This window comes from Homarus americanus, unplaced genomic scaffold (assembly GCF_018991925.1).
Source record: "Homarus americanus isolate GMGI-L3 unplaced genomic scaffold, GMGI_Hamer_2.0 scaffold32583, whole genome shotgun sequence".
Classification (NCBI taxonomy): domain Eukaryota; kingdom Metazoa; phylum Arthropoda; class Malacostraca; order Decapoda; family Nephropidae; genus Homarus; species Homarus americanus.
Window position 1 is genome coordinate 26320431 of NW_024713129.1, and position 20646 is coordinate 26341076.

At 37.7% G+C, this 20646-nt stretch overlaps 1 protein-coding gene across 1 annotated transcript in view; it reads right to left on the reverse strand.

Moving 5' to 3' along the window:
* Positions 1-20646, reverse strand: part of LOC121869680 (relaxin receptor 1-like) — a 179606-nt gene that overhangs the window by 37986 nt on the left and 120974 nt on the right. The window contains exons 8-11 of the mRNA XM_042371229.1: positions 19621-19692; positions 11988-12059; positions 3358-3429; positions 2831-2974 (exon numbers count right to left, since the gene is read on the reverse strand). Of these exons, the coding sequence (XP_042227163.1) occupies positions 2831-2974; positions 3358-3429; positions 11988-12059; positions 19621-19692 (360 nt within the window). The remainder of the gene's footprint in view (positions 1-2830; positions 2975-3357; positions 3430-11987; positions 12060-19620; positions 19693-20646) is intronic.

A 20646-nucleotide genomic window follows, 5' to 3' on the forward strand; every position in this document is an offset into this window, starting at 1 on the left:
GTTAATCTTCAGGTGAAGTAAGTTGAGTTGTCTACCCTTCAGGTGAAGTAAGTTGGGGGTGTCTACTCTTCAGGTGATGTAAGTTGGGGTGTCTAATCTTCAAGTGTATCCTTTGGGAAGTGGAGACGTACTGTACAATGAAGAGTACAACCAACGCTCGGTAAAACATCATGATATATTTGATAGCGACAGTATCGGAGAAACTTTCTCCATTTTCAGGCATTCTAAAATAAATGAAAATGATAGAAGGGCGCGTGCAGAAAATGTAGGTTATCAAAATTAAGATAAAATGGAGATGCAGCATAAATCTATATAATTCAGTAGAACCAAGTGTGATAAAAAACGAACGAACAACAAAGAAACCTAAGGTTATAAAGTTAATTGGTTAGTCCCTCACAAAATATTAAAAATACATTACATCAGTTAACCTCTCGTTACTACACAGTGAGTGTGTTAGCTGGAGAAGTAACATAGACTCTTGCTGTACAGCACTTCATGTTCGTACTCTGCGAGGTGACAACTGAAAACGGCTCCAGTTTTATGGGGTAGTCTGCATCATGAGCGTGTTTGTGATAGTGTCTTTCTATCACCACTAATAACTGTAGTTAAGTTCTGATACTCTTAAGTCACAGTGACTTGGGGAAAACACTTTTTGAAATTTTTTGCATTTCTCTGTCTACCCATCAGTAATTGGGAACCTGGATGTTAATTGATTTGCGGATCGTGTTCCTGGGTAATAGTTCGCCAGTGCAGTTGGCGAGTTGTCGGGTTTTCTTGGGTCATACAACTCGTTAACTTAGGGTTTAGTTGTTGCGTAAGCGACAGCTTCAACACTTTAAACAAATTCACGCCTAGGTGGCCCTTGGGCCGGCCATCCTCGTTAAACGAGGGGTAACCATTATATATATCTGTATATCTGTGGTGCAGTTTTATATAATATAAATGGTCCTATTACATAGCGTCGAATAGCATTGTAGGATGGATTGCTAAACGGCCTGTTTGTCGTAATTGCTTTTTTTAATACACTTGGTCCTAGTGAAATAGATTAAGACTCAATCTGTATTTGACCTTGATTTTAATTATTTACATTAGTTATAGAATGTCTCGTTTTGGTCTAAAATATAAATATATAATTATATAAATAAATAAATAAATAAATAAATAAATAAATATATACCTGACCATTGTGGACCTGATCTCACCCTCCCCTATATATACACCTTGTTTTGTACTTCCCCTTAGTCTGTACTCACCCCTGAAGATGTGAATTACACGAAAGCGCTTGGGAACTTCGTGTTTCTTTTTTCCTTGTGGTTATCAGCATATATATATATATATATATATATATATATATATATATATATATATATATATATATATATATATATATATATATATATACTGTATATATAAACAAAAATAAAATGCTGATGGTATAACGACAGTACTGTGCAAAATTAGCAAAATATGACACACATATATTATATATTTTTTCATCAACGTGTAAACTACTTCGGAGGTGGGACAGCAGATGGTGACACTTACAGCAGATGGTGACACTTACAGCAGATGGTGACACTTACAGCAGATGGTGACACTTACAGCAGATGGTGACACTTACAGCAGATGGTGACACTTACAGCAGATGGTGACACTTACAACAAATAGTGAAACTTGCTAAAGATGGTGACACTTACAAAAGATGGTAACACTCGCTACAGATGGTGACATTCGCTACAGATGGTGACACTTTCTACAGATAGTGACACTTACAACAGATGGTAACACTCACTACAGTTGGTAACACTCGCTACAGATGGTAACACTCACTACAGATGGTAACACTCGCTACAGATGGTAACACTCGCTACAGATGGTAACATTTGCTACAGATGGTAACACTCACTAGAGATTGTAACACTCGCTTCAGATGGTAACACTCGCTACAGATGGTGACGCTTACAACAGATGGTAACACTTGCTACAGATGGTAACACTCGCTACAGATGGTGACACTTTCTACAGATGGTGACGCTTACAACAGATGGTAACACTCGCTACAGATGGTAACACTCGCTACAGATGGTGACACTCGCTACAGATGGTGACGCTTACAACAGATAGTAACACTCGCTACAGATGGTAACACTCGCTACAGGTGGTAACACTCGCTACAGATGGTGACACTCGCTACAGATGGTGACACTCGCTACAGATGGTGACACTCGCTACAGATGGTAACACTCGCTACAGATGGTAACACTCGCTACAGATGGTAACACTCGCTACAGATGGTGACACTCACTACAGATGGTGACACTTGCTACAGATGGTGACACTCGCTACAGATGGTGACACTTGCTACAGATGGTGACACTCGCTACAGATGGTGACACTTGCTACAGATGGTAACACTTGCTACAGATGGTAACAGATGGTAACACTCACTACAGATGGTGACACTCTCACAGATGGTGGTAACACTCGCTACAGATGGTAACACTCGCTACAGATGGTAACTCGCTACAGATGGTAACACTCGCTACAGATGGTGACACTCACTACAGATGGTAACACTCGCTGCAGATGGTCGCTACAGATGGTGACACTTGCTACAGATGGTGACACTCGCTACAGATGGTAACAACTACAGATGGTCGCTACAGATGGTGACACTCGCTACAGATGGTAACACTCGCTACAGATGGTGACACTCGCTACAGATGGTAACACTCGCTACAAATGGTGACACTCGCTACAGATGGTAACACTCGCTACAGATGGTGACACTCGCTACAGATGGTGACCCTTGCCACGTATGGTAACTTACAGCAGGTGTAGATAGGTGAGGGTGATGAAGGTGCCAGGTGCGACGGTCCGCAGGTGGTTTGTGCCCAGGTACAGGAACTGAAGGCGGGGCATCTCACAGAACACCTCTTCTAACAGGTACTCCATCTTGTTCCTCTCGATGTACCTATCCAAGAGAACTTTAATGAACTTCACGAGACACTAACCTGGAAAAATTTAATTAATTTGATCTTATTCTTGAGGTTAACTTAACGGGAATAACCTTGACCATTTAACTGAGATAGTGACTTTATTAATTAATTAGCGAAACATTTGCTCTGTTTTTCACCATTGCCGTGAGAGACTGACTTGAAAACTAAGACTAAATAACTCTCAATTTGTTTGTGAAATATAGATCTGGGAAATAAAGTCAGTTGTTAACTTTTTTTGAGTGATTTATATAGGTATTGAAAGAGAAAAAAGACAGAGAGAGAAGAACAAAGTCCCAAACATATGTTCAAACATGAAAATCATTACACCTCGGTTAAAAAAAAGTGCACTAATACTCACAGATTTAGCAAATTTTTGAGACCCAGGAACATGGTTGGACGCAACTCTGTCAGGTTGTTGTCATTGAGTTCACTGAAAAATAAAACAAAAGAATCCACTCACTTAACTGCAAAGATGAAGTACTGCCCAGAGGCATCGGATTGGCTAAAATTACTCAGTTTATTAGTGAAGTTTACGTGACGCTCTCACTGCTAACTCAAGTTTGTTCTATATGGGATTTCTATATTGATTTAAAAGCCAATCACCGATATCAGAAGCCTCTCTGTTTTAAAGTGTGAGTCTTGGTAAAATAATACAAACAAAAATAACATATGATCTCTCTCTCTCTCTCTCTCTCTCTCTCTCTCTCTCTCTCTCTCTTTCTCTCTCTCTCTCTACTTTTATGTCTATAAACCTTTTCTCATTTGACACAAGGAGGAAGAAAGCAACAGGAACTATTTATTTTACTTCTTCATTCGTTGTCATTCATTTATTCTTAGTGGTGTAACCCGCTTGCCATAGGGACCTTAATCAAGTTTATCCTAGGAGCTTCACGTCCGTCACCAACACGTCCTATACCCCCAAAATATCACTCGACGCCATACTCCCCATTCATTCGTTCACCAACACTGCTGCTTTCTGGATATTCATTTATCTTATTTCTAGTACGTCCTTGGTCCAATTATTCCAACTCCTTCTTGTTTTTTTTTTCCTCTTGTCATCCACCTCCGATTGATACACTCTTCTTATTTATCAATTCACGCTTAGAGTTCTCCTGCACGACACCCGTCTACAGTGACCGTGATCGACACGAGACTAAGTGTGTTAACCTAGGTTTGTTACCCCCTTGGAAATATCACGTGTGGAAGCCTGGTTGCGACAAAAGCAATCCAGGCTGGTCTGTTGCACCTAAATGGTTAATTCAAGTCACGCTTACCAGTTATTATTTATTATATACATAAACGACATAGATATCGGCATAGACAGCAACATAAGTAAATTTGTTGATGACACTAAAATAGGAAGTGTTACTAAATCTGACGAGGACTCCACAAAACTACAGGAAGATCTAAACAAATTTTTTTAATGGTCTGAAAAATGGCAGATGAAATTTAACGTGGACAAATGTAAAGTACTTAGTATAGGAGATGTAAACAGGGAAACCAGTTACCAGAGAGATTTAGGAGTAATGATAAGTAGGAACCTTAAGCCAAGTAAACAATGTGTATTTGCTCGTAACAAGGCTAATAAAGTACTTGGGTTCATACAAAGGAGTGTTAGTTACAAGACTAGCGAGGTCACCCTAAAACTATATCTTGTGCTTGTGAGACCTCACTTGGATTACGCAGTTCAATTCTGGTCACCTTATTACTGTACAGAATGGATATAGAATCCTTGGAAAGAAGTCAGAGGAGAATGACAAGGCTAATTCCGGGCATTAGGATCCTTGCGTACAGAGACAGGTTAAATCATCTTAATTTGCACTCCCTCGAGAGACGTAGAGTGAGAGGCGATATGATAGAGGTGTATAAATGGAAGTCAGGGCTGAACAAAGGGGACATTACAAAGGTACTCAAACTATCCAACCAGGAGCGAACTCGTAACAATGGTTTTAAATTTGACAAATTTAGATTTAGGCTCGAAATAGGTAAACAATGGTTTGGTAACAGAGTAGTGGATGAATGGAACAAGTTACCAAATATCATCATTAACTCGAATATGTTGGATAGCTTCAAACATAGGTTGGATGCTCATATGAGCAATAGGGGTTGGGTGTAAATGGGACTGCCCTGTATGGGCCAATAGGCCCGCTGCAGTTCCCTCCATTCTTGTGTTCTTATGTTCTTATCTTTTACATCCCATTCTCTTTGTCCAACACTGCTTTCACTTCCATTTAATCTCGATTTTTCTATTGCTTATTTGAAAAATGTTACGTATCTTAAACAGGCTTTTCTATGCCAACTTTAGATACTTTCACTTCAACAAATATGCTTACTATAATAACCGATGGGTGCCCCTCAAGTTCGAGGTCGGCAGGTCGAGGGCCAAATAACCATGAATTTGTTTAAGGCCTAAAAGCTGTCGCCAACACAACAACCACACTTTATGTTAACGAACTATGAGACCCTGTGCTAAGGAATAAACCGAGAAGACCGGACTAACTCGCAAACTGAGGCCGGATGAATCATATCTAATTCGAATCTTTCACATTTTATCTTAGAGGGAAGACAGTTCCCTCTCCCTAGAAAAACAATGAGTCGTGTAACAGGTATTAGCTAAAATCATAATACTCACCGCGGCGTCGCATATCGTCTGTCTCCCGAAATTTAGTGTCAGTACATATCTGGTTCCGGCCTTGGTGTGAACGCACCCTTACCCTGGAACATGATCCGCAAATCAATTAACATCAAGGTTCCCAACTACTACTGGGTAAATTGAGGCAAATGATGTAAAGAAACTTGCCTGTAGTTTCACTCTGTCCGGGGATCGACCTCCTGACCACTGGCTTGTGAGACGAGCATGCTGATCCATCCACACACCCACCAACCCACGCACACCCACACTCACTCACCCACCCAAAAATTTACCCACTTACACATCCACCTATCGACACACCCAACAACTGTCCCCGTACCACACACACACACACACTCACGACATACACGGCACATCCTCTTTGACACAGAAATTCACGAAGATACTGTATGCGTATATTCATGCAAACAGAAATAAAAAAAAACATTAATTCAAACAATTAATTCCCAGGGAGATAAGTGCACACCATATTTTTAAACACAAATGAGTTTTGCTCGTTCAAAAGAAGTTAAACTGAAGAGAGATACTTCGATAACTCGAGAACATAATGCTCTGCCAGTATTATTATGCTATTCAGTACTTAAACCAATTCTTGCTCTAAGGCATTTAGTGTGAAAGTAATTAGACTGAAACAGCTCATATACTACAGGAAGCTGGGCACTGTACCCTAAATCAAGATTCATACGCCAAGTATCAGAGCGAAATTAAAATTAACTTAAATATTGGAATTTATTCATATTTCCTCCATCATATTTCACAAGAATTTTAAGAGGGAAAGATTTTACCATTTTAATTAAGAGAAACAGCTGACTCTGGCATGGGTGAGTGTGTGCATGCGTGCAAATATGCAGGGCGATTCAGCAAAGAGTAAATTAAATTGGAGGATGAAACCCTTGGATAATTCTAAACCACAATGTCTCTATGGTAAAATGTCAGATTCTGCCCACGTATTCGTGACAGGCGCGAGCAAATTAAACATAGTCCAGGCAAACTGGAATGCGTCAGACAATCAATGATTACAGGGGTTTCACTTCAAATTCGCTCTCATTAATACAACATCTTAAATGTATTGTAACATGGAAACTATGCAGAATTTGACATTTTACCATAGAGACTTTGTGGTTTAAAATTATCCAAGGATTTCATCCTCCATTTTAATGTACTCTTTGCTGAATCACCCTGTATCGATGTTGGTATGTATATTTTCTTATATAAGTAACCAAAAAATGCAGATTCCATTCTATTCAGTTACCATCCTCAATATTGTATGACTACATGAAAATTAGATTATCCGATCCTGACTTTGATATTTCACGTACTGTACAATAACGAGGTGTTTGTTTGGCCTTTGTTGACAGCTACCTGTAGATCCCGAGGAGATTATTTACTCCACAAACTAATTCCCGACCTGAATACTGGATTGGGTTTCTCTCTTTATACACTAACCCTTGTGCACTCAACAATAAATAAATACACTGTCTGGTGAGCTTTTCGATGGTGGAGCAACTAACTTCCTGCCTAGGTGGTGGATTAACTGTTTTATTATTTTAATTAGTTTTCCCTCTTTTCACGGAAAACATTAATTATTTGCTAAAAAAAAACATTTTTTTTGTAAGTCTTATTTCTTTTCATAGTTGAACAATCCTTTGGTGGACTTGCATCCTCCCAAGCTGGTGGAGTAACTTACTACTTATTTTTCTTTTGCATCCCTGCACATAGCTGGGAGAGTTGTACTTGTGATCAAACATGAATTCATCATGTGTGTACAAGAGCGTCATTCTCCCAGCCAACTATTGCATCTTTGGACATAACAGGAGGAGTTGTTATATCCTTTATTTATCTTTGAGAACTCTCGGAATACCCTAACATCCAACAGCGCTCCAACCTGTGAGGTTCTGGACACACCCGTCGAACTATGAAAATTGTTTGTGATGTTTCGGGTTCAGGTTCATATGCAAATTTTGGTTATGTGGAAAAATATCGTAAGTTATTTGGTGCTTTTAAAATGTATTTCCATGAATACAATATGAATAAAACATTCGGTTTTGGCAGCATTTTAATAAGAATATATAGGTCTTAGTTTTTATATTATAGACATTATTATAACCTTTAAGATTATAGGTCTTCATAACATTAAGTTCTATATTGTGTTACAATAACCTACTTACTATTTTCTATATTATTCTAGAGTTCTATCTCTTTAGAAAGAACTCTTTAATCTCGTACAGCCACCACCAGTATCTGGTCCGTTCTTCTGCTCTTATACACATCCGTATATTAGCTAAGACGAATGGTCACCTCCAAAGTCTGACTTGTTATTCCATCGCTGTGAAACTCTTCGGGATCTGACGACCCAACCATGCATCGACAATACCACATTTTTATATCCACTAACCCTCAGGCAAAGTGAGTCGGATGCATGAAGGGATATGAACACACACACACACACACAAATATACATATCCATGATCTCTTCCACTTTCAACCTGTCTCCTTTCCCCTCTTAGGGTAAACATTACGATGGTCTTCTACTCAGTCGTATGGCAGGTCGTAAAATTACAGCAGACGTGTAATTGCCGACAAATGGGCAAATGTTTTCGTAGGTTATTTGGTGCTTCGACACAGAGAGAGAGCAGGTAATTTTCTCTTTTCTCGGCAGCTTCCACCCAAACTCCCATTTACAGTTCTGAATTATTAGATGAGGGGATATGATGAGGCTTCGTTGTTGAGATCTCTAATGTAAGGTAAGAAATGCTCGGAGCATTGCAATAATTTAGAACATTTAAGGGTAATTGTTTAAAGTGTCAACCTCAAATGGTTATATCATCATCCTCACGTCATTGAACTTTCCTCTTAAATATTTTAAACCACTCATCTTAGTGAAACTTCCTTAATGAGTTAAAAACAAAAACAATAAACAGTAATTAATGACCGGATTACAGAAACACTTTATTTAATACGTGTAATCAGAATAACAGTAAAGTGTAAGTAATGTGTAACAAGTAAGAATAACAGTGTCTAAGCATCACTTCTGTTGACTTACAGTAATCCATCATGGTCGTGTAATAAAGTGGCAAGAGGTTAGAGACTGTACTATTCGTAACTCATGCCAATGGATATATTTAACATGTACTGTTGTTGTGGTGCGTGCATAAGTCAGTTCAGCCACGCACCCAGGAGAAGTTTATCATCTCAAGTAAATTATAGTGTAACCGATCAGTTTTGGTTTTGATGACATTTACACTAGTTATTCTTTGATGCTTATGAAAGAAAATTACCTCAGCTACAGAGTTATCATAAACAACTCAATAATTCATTATAACATATCCTTTAATAACTTTTCTTCTATAAAAAACTCTGGGATGGGGAATTTTAATAGGTTAGGTTAGGTTAGGTTAGGTTAGGTTAGGTTTGGTTAGGTTAGATTAAGATAGGGTAGGTTAGGTTAGGTTGTTAACACTTATTGGAGTATTTTAAGAAGACTATAACAGAATCTACAGGCCATGAGTGTGGACTATCGTGGAGGATTTTAGTATCTTAAAGAAAACTGATGAACATGATAAGAGAGTTAAGTTTAGATAGTGTAAATTATATTCTGATTAGAGGTAGAACATTGAATAGATAGTGATAGTCAGAAGAGTGAAATAAGGCTGCTTTCTTTCACTCAGGCTTTTCAACATTTAATTGGAGAAAAAAAGTAATTCACAGCGTTAATGACATCTAAAGCGGAAGAGGTTTTAAGCAGGAGGAAATTAGTAATCTGGTATTTGAGGAGGAGGAATAAAAGTCAGGTTTTTAATTACAGGAGAATGTTGAACTGGAAACAGGAAATTTTGTTGAGGAAGAAGTCCTGAATCACTCTCAATCATCACTTATGAATATAATTCATGAATTTTATTTATACCAGCGTTGAGTTAGCAATTATGTAAAGTGACCTTAGATAAACCAAGTACGTACTGTATAATGTTGAATGATCAGTAGAAGGGAACTGTTGATTAGGGCAAACTAGAAGGAAATATTGATAAATTTCTTCTCGTTATCGTTGATCAGTTTCTGGTCATCTGGTAATGCGATTTATGTGGTTGTGTTGTAAGTCTGGTCGTCCGTGTCAATGGTGTCAGACGTAATGGGCGGATCTTGTCAATCATACCAACTTTACTCTTTTCTTAAAACATATCTGGTTAATAAGTCTGTTTTCTTTAAGTATAGTTTACATCAACTGAAAGAACCAACACACGATGGTTCTGATCACCTGTGAGCCAAAAATCTTCGAGAACTGGTTATGGTATTAGTGGTAAAAGACCTTTCTTACAAGGGTGTTACTTATCATAGATGTTTCATGATGTGTGATGGTCCTGTGGTGTTGTTGGTGTTTATATGACTTTGATTATAATTTTTGATTACATATCCGAAATTAAATTAATTATTATTATTTTTGTCATTATCATTATTATTATTGCCACTATTATTATTATTATTATTATTATTATTATTGTTATTATTATTATTGCCACTATTATTATTATTATTATTATTGCCACTATTATTATTATTATTATTGTCACTATTATTATTATTATTATTGTTATTATTATTATTATTATTATTATTATTATTATTATTATTATTATTATTATTATTATTATTATTATTATTATTATTATTATTATTATTATTATTAATGTCAATATTATTATTATTATTATTATTATTATTATTATTATCATTAATATTATCATTATTATTATTATTATTATTAATATTATTTTCATTATTATTATTATTATTATTATCAGAAATATTATTACTAGTATTAATATTATTATTATTATTATAATATTATTATTATTATTATTACTATTATTATTATTATTATTATTATCAGAAATATTATTAAAACTATTTTATTACAACTAAATAGAAAAGTTTAACTCTCAGCATAACTGTATTTTCTACACAGCTACATAAATACAACAAATGAAAATTAATTACTAAATTCATATAACCACAGTACAGTATATTTTATCCAGACAACAATTAAAATAGTTTTCATAGTAAACCATTTGTTTTGTTTTGTGTGAAGATAAATCTTTTGGTATAATCTCATAATATTTGAGATATGGCATCAGAATCAACTTTTTAATAATAATAATAATAATAATAATAATAATAATAATAATAATAATTCCAATAATAATAATAATAATAATAATAATAAAATAATAATAATAATAGTAATAATTGATGAAACAAACTGATCTTCCATTATACAAATCCAAGAGGAAACAACCTTGCAATTGTAATTTTGTTCATGTAAACTTGTAAATATTATTTCGTAAATATACCTTGTTTAATCAACTGCCAATATACAGTACGTCCTTGTAAACATTTTTGTAAACTTAACTTTATAAGCAGAAAATTACAAATGCACCTTTGTAAAGGCACAAGAATATAATAATACAAAATGAAGAAGGAACTATATTAACAAATGTTATTAAGGTAATGTTGTCTAATTGAAAATAAAGTTGGAAGTTATGTTCATGTCTCCTCTGGTATATATAGATAATGGTGATGAGGTTTGTCTGGACAAGATTCTGAGAGGAGAGTCATGTATATTATTTTATCTATTCGAGACAATGTTATGTATAGAACATCCTTGTATGTACTGTATACATGATTTTATGTACAGTCGCTGATAAAATATTCTCGACACGTTTGGTAGCATCTGAGACAACATAAACATACACAAAGTCCAAAAATCATACATATGAGTAACTCTTTGGTGGGCCTTGCTTTACAGAACACGGGATAGGAGACTGAACCATTGTAGCACGAGCTGTTTGTCAATACAGTAGTGCTACCAGACGTGACCAGAGTATTTTGTCGGCGACTGTTATCATTTTATGGACACGATTTCTGTACGCTCTTTTGTAAACATTTGTAAGTTATATTGTGAAGTCATTTAAATATCCTTACCTGCCATATGATGGTACAAATGTGCTTTAATGATCCCACAAGTGAAAAATGAGTCTTATAATAAATTTTTGGATTTCCTCACACACACACACACACACACATGCTAAAGCAGGGGTGGGCATAGTACGGCCCGCGGGCCACATTTGGCCCGCCAAATTATTTCTGTGGCCCGCCACTGAATTTGGCAATGAGAAAAAAAAATCTTATTAATTACAGAAAGGACAATTTTGGAAGTTGGGTGGATATAGCAGCAATACTGGCTCGTCGCTGTTAACCTGTGGCCCGCGAAGTGTGCAACCATTCATGAAGTGGCCCTCCATCAAAAATAATTGCCCACCCCTGTGCTAAAGGATACTTACAGCCTCTGCAGGTTGGTGTTGTGGACGAAAAACCCGTCAGGCAGATCACTGATATTGTTGCTGCTCAGCTGTCTGTAAGATACAAGAGTTAACTAACTTAGAGGAGACTGCCAGGTAGAGAGAGACAGATAGATATAGAGAGACAGACAAAAGGAGAGAAGCCCACCTAACATGCACACAAATACACACATCTTCTTCAGGCAACAGACAGAGTAAACAAGATCACCTCACTAAGGACACCATCGTCACCCTACCAAGGTTCGCAACACATACCTCAGGTTGTCCAATGTTCCTGCATTAAATCTCCCCTTGTAAACGGTTGGATGTGAAAACATCCGGTAGATGGCATCCAGAAGCAACAACATGATGATAGCAGGAAAAATGGATATGAAAGTACACCGAGAATCTCTACAGGAGCTGAATGAGGTCAATATCTTTTTCCTGATGTTACTAATATTGAAAAATAATTAAATTAAATGTTATTGAGCAGTGGGTTTAAAATTAGGATTAAAATTGTTTTTAAACGATAGATGGTAGCACAAGAATGGGGGTATGAAGGCTGAGTGCTTACAACACCCCCTCCTGTCCTAAGATTCACTGGTTCGATCAAAGTGTAAAGCCACTTCATACTCTCCCCCCCCCCACCCCAGTTGTAAACGGGCACCTTACGGTACAGTTGGGGAGGTGAGAGCGGTCGAGTGCAATGTCGGCTAAGCTGCTTCATTGTATACCGAAGACATAGTACACAGTGTAGCACTAGTCCATTTTTCTATAGCTAAAATGAAAAGAGAGTAATGTCATACGTTGGGGGTCAATGTGGGAGTGATTCGTGGAATATGATGCAAATTATTGTGTGTCTCTGCTCTGTATTGACCTAACTGCTAATCCTGTCACAGGTTAGCCCAAATCATAAAATCAAGTGGCCAGTAATTGCAGTATATGCATACTAATGGCGATAATGATAAAAGTAACAATATAATAATAGCAAAACTAGTACCAAATAAATTAATAATAGGAATTGTTTTTGTTGCCCTTGTGGTAACATGAGAACGACCCCTGTTCACACGCAGAGGTCCAGGGTGCTATCATTATTATTATTATATTATTATTAATATTATGATTATTATTATTATTATAATAATAATAATAATAATAATTATTATTATTATTATTATGACTTATTTTCAATATATCTATCTATCTATCATCTCCGTATATTCCTGAGATAAAACAGCAACCACGCTAAAAAAATTTCCTTATGATAAGACTTCAAATGTCATGTACCTGTGCATTTGTGCTCCAGTGGGCCACCAACTCGTGAGAACAACACACATAAGAACATAAGAAAATAAGGAGTCTGCAATAGGCCGGTTGGCCTGTGCATGGCAGCTTCTGTCGAGACTTACTACCACTCTCTATCATCCATGAATCTATCTAGCCTCCTTTTGAAACTTTCCAGAGTTCCCGCACTTACTACATAGTTGCTTAGCTTGTTCCACTCGTCCACCACCCTATTTGTGAGCCAGTTTCTTCCTATCTCCCTCCTAAACCTAAACTTATCCAACTTGAATCCATTGCTCCGAGTCCTATCCTGCTCGGATATTATAAGAACTTTATCTATATCCCCTTTATTGATTCCTTTCACCCACTTAAATACTTCTATCATATCTCCCCGCACTCTTCGTCTTTCTAGGGAATGCAAGTTAAGTTTCTTTAACCTATCCTGATATGGAAGGTTTCTAAGTTCCGGAATCATTTTTGTCATTCTTCGCTGCACCGACTCTAGTGAATTTATATCCATTCTATAATAGGGGCACCAGAACTGGACCGCATAATCGAGGTGCGGCCTGACTAGCGCAAGATATAGTTGCAATAAGACCTCTGCACTCTTGTTACTTACACCTCTAGATATAAAACCCAATACTCTGTTTGCCTTATTTCGAACATTAACGCACTGTTTTCTAGGCCGTAGGTCCGGGCTTACAAGTACCCCTAGGTCTCTTTCACAAGTCGACTTCTCTAGGTTGATGTTGTTAAGGCTGTATACATTGTAAGTATTTGTCCTTCCAATATTAAGTACGCTGCACTTGCTGGTGTTGAATTTCATTTGCCATTTTTCAGACCACCCCTGCAGTTTATTTAGATCCTCCTGTAATGCATTTGCATCCTGCCCTGAAATAATTTGCCTCCCTATTTTGGTGTCATCCGCAAACTTGCTTATCAACGATAAGTGTAGAAGTTCAGCTCTAGTAATGTGGGGCGGTATCATAGCCTCCTCTCGGCCCCTACCAGGAGGAGCCGCCCTGCTGGCTAGTTCTTACGATTGAAAGTAAAACATACACCAGGGAGGGAGTGGCGGGTCACCACAGAATTAGGCAGCAGTCCGTGTATATAAACTGTAAAGCGTCTAGAATTTTATTTCATATTGTTCGCTAATTATAGTCATAATATAAAATGCATGAATTATGAAATTTAATATAGACTTTTATCGTAAATAATTTTTATGGACAACTAATGAGTTGTATTATATATTTATATGTGGAAATATTATATTTTTAAAAGTATTTCCACTTTCTCTTTGTGATAATATAGCCCGTATTATCTGCAATGTGTAAACAATATTTGGGCAAATAACGGTAAACTGTGTATAAAATCTACTTAAAATATGTGAAGCTAGAATAATATTGATGTACTGTATGGTAGGATAGGTTTGGTTAGGTTCGGGTGGGTTTAGTTTGGTTAGGGTACTTTTTATTTTGATAGTAAATTATATTATGCGTTTGAATAAAGTCACCTTCGGGTCGGGTGTGGAATGTTTAGTTGAGCTACGTTTAGTAAAATTTGTTCATGTATCAAGCGAATAGTGTTATTGCTGCAATTGCAACACGATCAACACGTGCTTTCATTTACAAAGCTGCATTTGCCCTAAAGGAATCGTGTCGCATTAGATGTTTTATTCTGGCTAACAGACGATTTTTTTCAGCTGAGATAAACTCCTGTACTCGATGGGTTAAAACCTATTTCAATTAATATGTAAATCTCTCTACACACACACACTCAAAACCACCGGATTCGATCCCACGCCACTCAGATGGAAAGAGAGGGAGATGCTAACTATACAATTGATGATAAATAAACATTGAATCCCGAGGGAGAGAACTGGCGGTGGAATAATTCTACTCATGTGACTGTGGAGTCTGTGTGTGCAAATATTTATACTTGGTAAACTGTGAAGTCGAGAATTAGGATGAAGTGAAACTATCCAGAGTTCAAAGGCCGCTATCACAGGAACATCTAACCAGCTCAAATGTATTTTCAAACCATGACCCAGTTACCCCACACGTTTTAAACTCAGTTTACAATAAATCCCCAGAAGCTGAAGCAGCTGCCTGAACTTCTCCCTGTGGTCTAGACCTCGAAGTCTTCAGTAAATCCAGCGGAGAGTCAGTTACTTAGGTTACTTGGACCAGTAAGGGAAAACAGCAGCAACGACAACAAAAACAACAACAACAACAACAAAGGAGCTCATTTCAGCTTTATTTCGCCTATTATATATTGTTAAATAATTTATTGTAAGAATATGACTCTTTAGACCATCACGTGGCACAAGTGACATGATCTTTGCTGCCCGTCAGATACAAGAAAAGTGCAGAAAACAGCTTCGTGACCTGTACATGGCTTACATCGACCTAAGCAAGGCCTTCGACTCGGTTAACAGGGAAGCCCACTTAATAAGTGAATGTTGTTTCTGCGAAAGTGCAGGTGATATAGAGAGACTGTTACCTCCTCAGTCAAGCAAGATAATGAGAAAGTTGTCTCCTTGTCCTTGTCTTCCAAGAATGATGACATTGTCTTCTTTCATTAGATTTTTTTTCCACGGAGATTAGCCCATCCAGACATAAGTCATCTACTCACAACGGGGCCTGAGGGGCGAATAGGTCGTTTCCCTTGTAGCATTCATGATTTCCTTACTGAAAATTAGCTCCTTTAAGCCTCTGGACAAACCTGTCTTTTGGCTTGTAAATTCTTTAACACACAGAGGATCACCTCATGATATAATTAACTTTGAAACTTGGGAGTAAAAAAATATCGTTCCTCTCTTAAAATGAATTATATTTTTCATGATTTTAAAAAGTTATTTATTAAAAAAGTTTCAGGTGATTAGTAACAATAAATTATCAGACATAATTGCGAGTCAAGAGAACACGTGAAAAAATAATTAGGAGAAAGTTTAAAGTTTTCTAATTAATTATTAGGAGAGTAAGCATCGACCGTACGAGACTTTGAAACTACGAGAACAAAAGCCTTGAAAACCACATGAACGAAAGACTGTATCCTCAAAGGCAGGATGTTTCATAACGTACACTTAGGTAGGTGTTGAGGACCTTCAAGATAAGCACATAAGAACATAAGAATGGAGGAAACTGCAGCGGGCCTATTGGCCCATACTGGGCAGTCCCGTTTACACCCAACCGCTATTGCTCATATGAGCATCCAACCTATGTTTGAAGCAATTCAGCGTATTCGAGTTAATGATGGTATTTGGTAACTTGTTCCATTCATCCACTACTCTGTTTCCAAAACAGTGTTTACCTATTTCACGCCTAAATCTAAATTTGTCTAATTTAAAACCATTGTTACGAGTTCGCTCCTGGTTGGATAGTTTGAGTACCTTTGTAATGTCCCCTTTGTTTAGCCCTGCCTTCCACTTATACACCTCGCTCTACGTCTCTCAAGGGAGTGCAAATTAAGATGTTTTAACCTGTCTCTATACTCAAGGTTCCTAATGCCCGGGATTAGTCTTGTCATTCTCCTCTGAATTCTTTCCAAGGATTCTATATCCATTCTGTAATACGGTGACCAGAACTGAACTGCGTAATCCAGGTGTGGTCTCACAAGAGCAAGATACAGTTTTAGGATGACCTCGCTAGTCTTGTAACTAACACTCCTTTGTATGAACCCAAGTAATTTATTAGCCTTGTTAAGAACAAAAACACATTGTTTACTTGGCTTAAGGTTCCTACTTATCATTACTCCTAAATCTCTCTCGCAGTCGGATTTCTCTATGGCGTCGTTGTTCATCTGGTATCTGGTTTCCCTGTTTACATCGCCTATACTGAGTACTTTACATTTGTCGACGTTGAATTTCATCTGCCATTTTTCAGACCATTCGAAAAATTTGTTTAGATCTTCCTGTAGTTTTGCCGAGTCCTCGTCAGATTTGATAACACGTCCTATTTTAGTGTCATCAGCAAATTTACTTATGTTGCTGTCAATGCCGATATCTATGTCGTTTATGTATATAATAAATAATAATGGTCCAAGTACTGAGCCTTGGGGAACCCCACTTGTGACGTTGCTCCAATGAGACTTAGTGCCGTTAATGCTCACTCGCTGTTTCCTGTCCTGTAACCATGCCCTAATCCATTTAAGGATGTCACCTTTGATGCCATGAGCTTCTACCTTTCTAATTAGTCTTTCGAGGGGGACTCTGTCGAAGGCTTTGCTAAAGTCGAGATATACCACATCATAATTGTGCCCCTCGTCCACCGATTCGAAAACTGATGAAAAGAATGTTAATAGATTAGTTAGGCAAGAACGTCCGCTTGTGAAGCCATGCTGGGAATCATTGATCAATCCGTGCTTCTCCAGGTGATTTCGAATAGAGTTTGAAATGATTGCTTCCAGTAATTTGCCTACTATTGACGTTAGACTGATTGGGCGGTAGTTAGAGATAGTGATCTATCCCCCTTCTTGAAAATCGGTATTACATTCGCTATCCTCCAGGATTCTGGTACTACACCTGTTTTTAATGACATGTTAAACAACTTTGCTAAGGGCATACTAAGCTCTTCCTTACATTCCTTTAATACTCTGGCAAATATCTCATCGGGACCAGGTGACTTATTAGGCTTTAGTTTGTCTATTTGCTTACTAACATCGTTACTAGTCACTACTATCTCACTTAATTTGTTTTCTTCATTATCTCTCAATAGAGTCGGTGCCTCGGGTATCATGTTTAAATTTTCGGTGGTGAAAACTGTTGAAAAATATTTATTCAAATTATTGCTCATTTCTCCGTCGTCATCAGTGAGCTCGCCGAAGTCTGACCGTATTGGTCCAATCTTTTCTCGTGTTTTAGTTTGATACATTTGGTAGAATCCTTTGGGGTTTGTCTTTGCCTCCCTTGCTATCCTTACCTCATTATTCCTCTTTGCTTTCCTTATCTCGGTTTTAACCCTACTCGCCAATACCCTATAATAGTCCCGCAGGTGAATTTCGCCACGATTTATCCTTCTACCTATAGCCTTCCTTTGGCCAATGATGTTCTTTAAATAATTATTTATCCATTTAGGGTCATTGTTGTCTGATCTGAGTTTTTGTATGGTATGTTCTGCCTTTGTGCATTAAGTAACTCACTATTTAAATTGTAGTGGAACTCGGCAATCTCAGATCTCGTTATCAGGTCGGTGTCATCTGTCATCTGAGCTGCAGTGTTTTTCCTGTTTGTCCTAGATGTATGATAGTTATTTTGTGGGTCCCTTATTTTTGACCTGACCTGACTAGTCACGTCACCCTCCTTCTCTTAAGCTCCTCTACGTGTGTGTTGGTGTGGGGATTAGTGGATGACATACACGATTTAGATACTGGGATCAGCAGTGTCATAAGCAAGTTTGCGGATGACACCAAAATAGGGCGGCAAATTAATTCAGGGCAGGACGGTATGGATCAAGGAGAGGAAAGGGCAGTTGTACAAACCCTGCCCACAGGTAAGGTCGTGGTAGTTGGTGACAGCCAGGTGAGGTTTATGGATAGGGCTTTTTGTGCGAGAGATAGGAAACGTAGGACTAGGGTGTGTTTTCCTGGGGCTGGGACAGGGCATGTAGCCGAGAGGTTAGACAGGGTTTTGTCAGGGGAGGGTACCAATCCAGTAGTGTGTCTTAGTGTGGGAGGAAACGACATAGGTAAGGTTAGGAGTGAGGAACTTTTCAAGAGGTATTGGGAGGCGCTAGGGAAGATTAGAGATAGGGGAGGGATCCCGATAGTATGTGGTGTCTTGCCTAGAAGAGGGGTTGGTCGTGAATGGCTGTCCAGGGCAATTGCTATAAATTGCCGACAGTCACACACTCATTTCATTACACCACCAGAAAGTCACACACTCATATCATTACACCGCCAGACAGTCACACACTCATATCCTTACACCACCAGACAGTCACACACTCATATCATTACACTATCAAACACTCATATATTCAGGTAAAGTATAAAATATTTGAGTTAAGCTACACACTGTGTCAAACGCAAATAACCAGGTAAACTGTTGTAGTTATTTAATCGGGTGGATTGTCATGAATGTAATTAAGTAATTAATACAACCAAAATCATGTGAATTGTTATAATATAACCATAAAGTCACGTGAGTTGTTGCAATATAACCTTTCACTTGAGTGATCTGTTGAATTATAGTCATGCAATGAGGTGCGTTGTTGCAATATTACTATGCAGTCAGGTGAGTTGCTGCAATTCAACCATACAATCATGTGAACTCTCATGATGAGGATGCCACCGCTATCATCAGTTAAGAATTTGTGATACTTTCCAAAAGAGAGGAGACGGTTACTATACTTACAGGTGAGAGAGTGAACTGGTGCCTTCCATTGTGCCATTCTCCAGGGTATGAAGGTCGTTGCCTGTGAAGTGACTGTCCAGGGGAAAAAGACAAAAAAAACAACAACAGGTGAATACAAGTCGTAAAATTTGATTGTGTGTGCGTATGTTTATCAATGTATATATATATATATATATATATATATATATATATATATATATATATATATATATATATATATATATATATATATATATATATATATATATATATATATATATATTTCATTAGCCCAATAAAGCACTCGGACTTCTACATACAATCAACACCTCAACCCGCCAGTATTCGAACCCACGGCCCACGAGCCTATGACTATGACCGGGAAACGCTAACCGCTGGACCACCAGGATACGAAAGCAGTCTTAGACTTTTGTTATATTTCACACAAAGCCTGTTCAACGAGCTTATGGCGCCGTGAACGGGTAGTCCCCATTAGAGGTTCACGGCGCCATAAGCTCGTTGAACAGACTTTGTGTGAAATATAACAAAGTCTAGGACTATACTGCTATTGTATCCTGGTGGTACAGCGGTTAGCGTTCCCTGGCACAGACATAGGCTCGTGGGCTGTGGGTTCGAATCTTGGCGGGTTGAAGTGTATATATATATATATATATATAATCATGTGTGTGTGTATACACGTATTTGTTTGTATGAGTTCGTCTTTATGTATATGTACAGTATGTGCCGTTGTGGATTTGTTTGAAGATATTCAAATACATTTACTTATAAACAGGATAAGGTATCTTTAACATCACGGCGACTCAACATGAAAGCAGACGCGCCACTCACGCAATAAGACCTGTTTCGTTAATAAACTTGTATTTCCACTAAACTCAATAGGTGGTTTAACTCTCCTCCGCACTACACCATCTTAACATCACCCAGTTAGTTATCTTCTGATAATCTTACGCTGTTTGAGCGACACACGCACGTGTCAGGAATTGTAGTAATACTTGTTTTCTGCTATGGAGTCCCTCTCCCAGAATA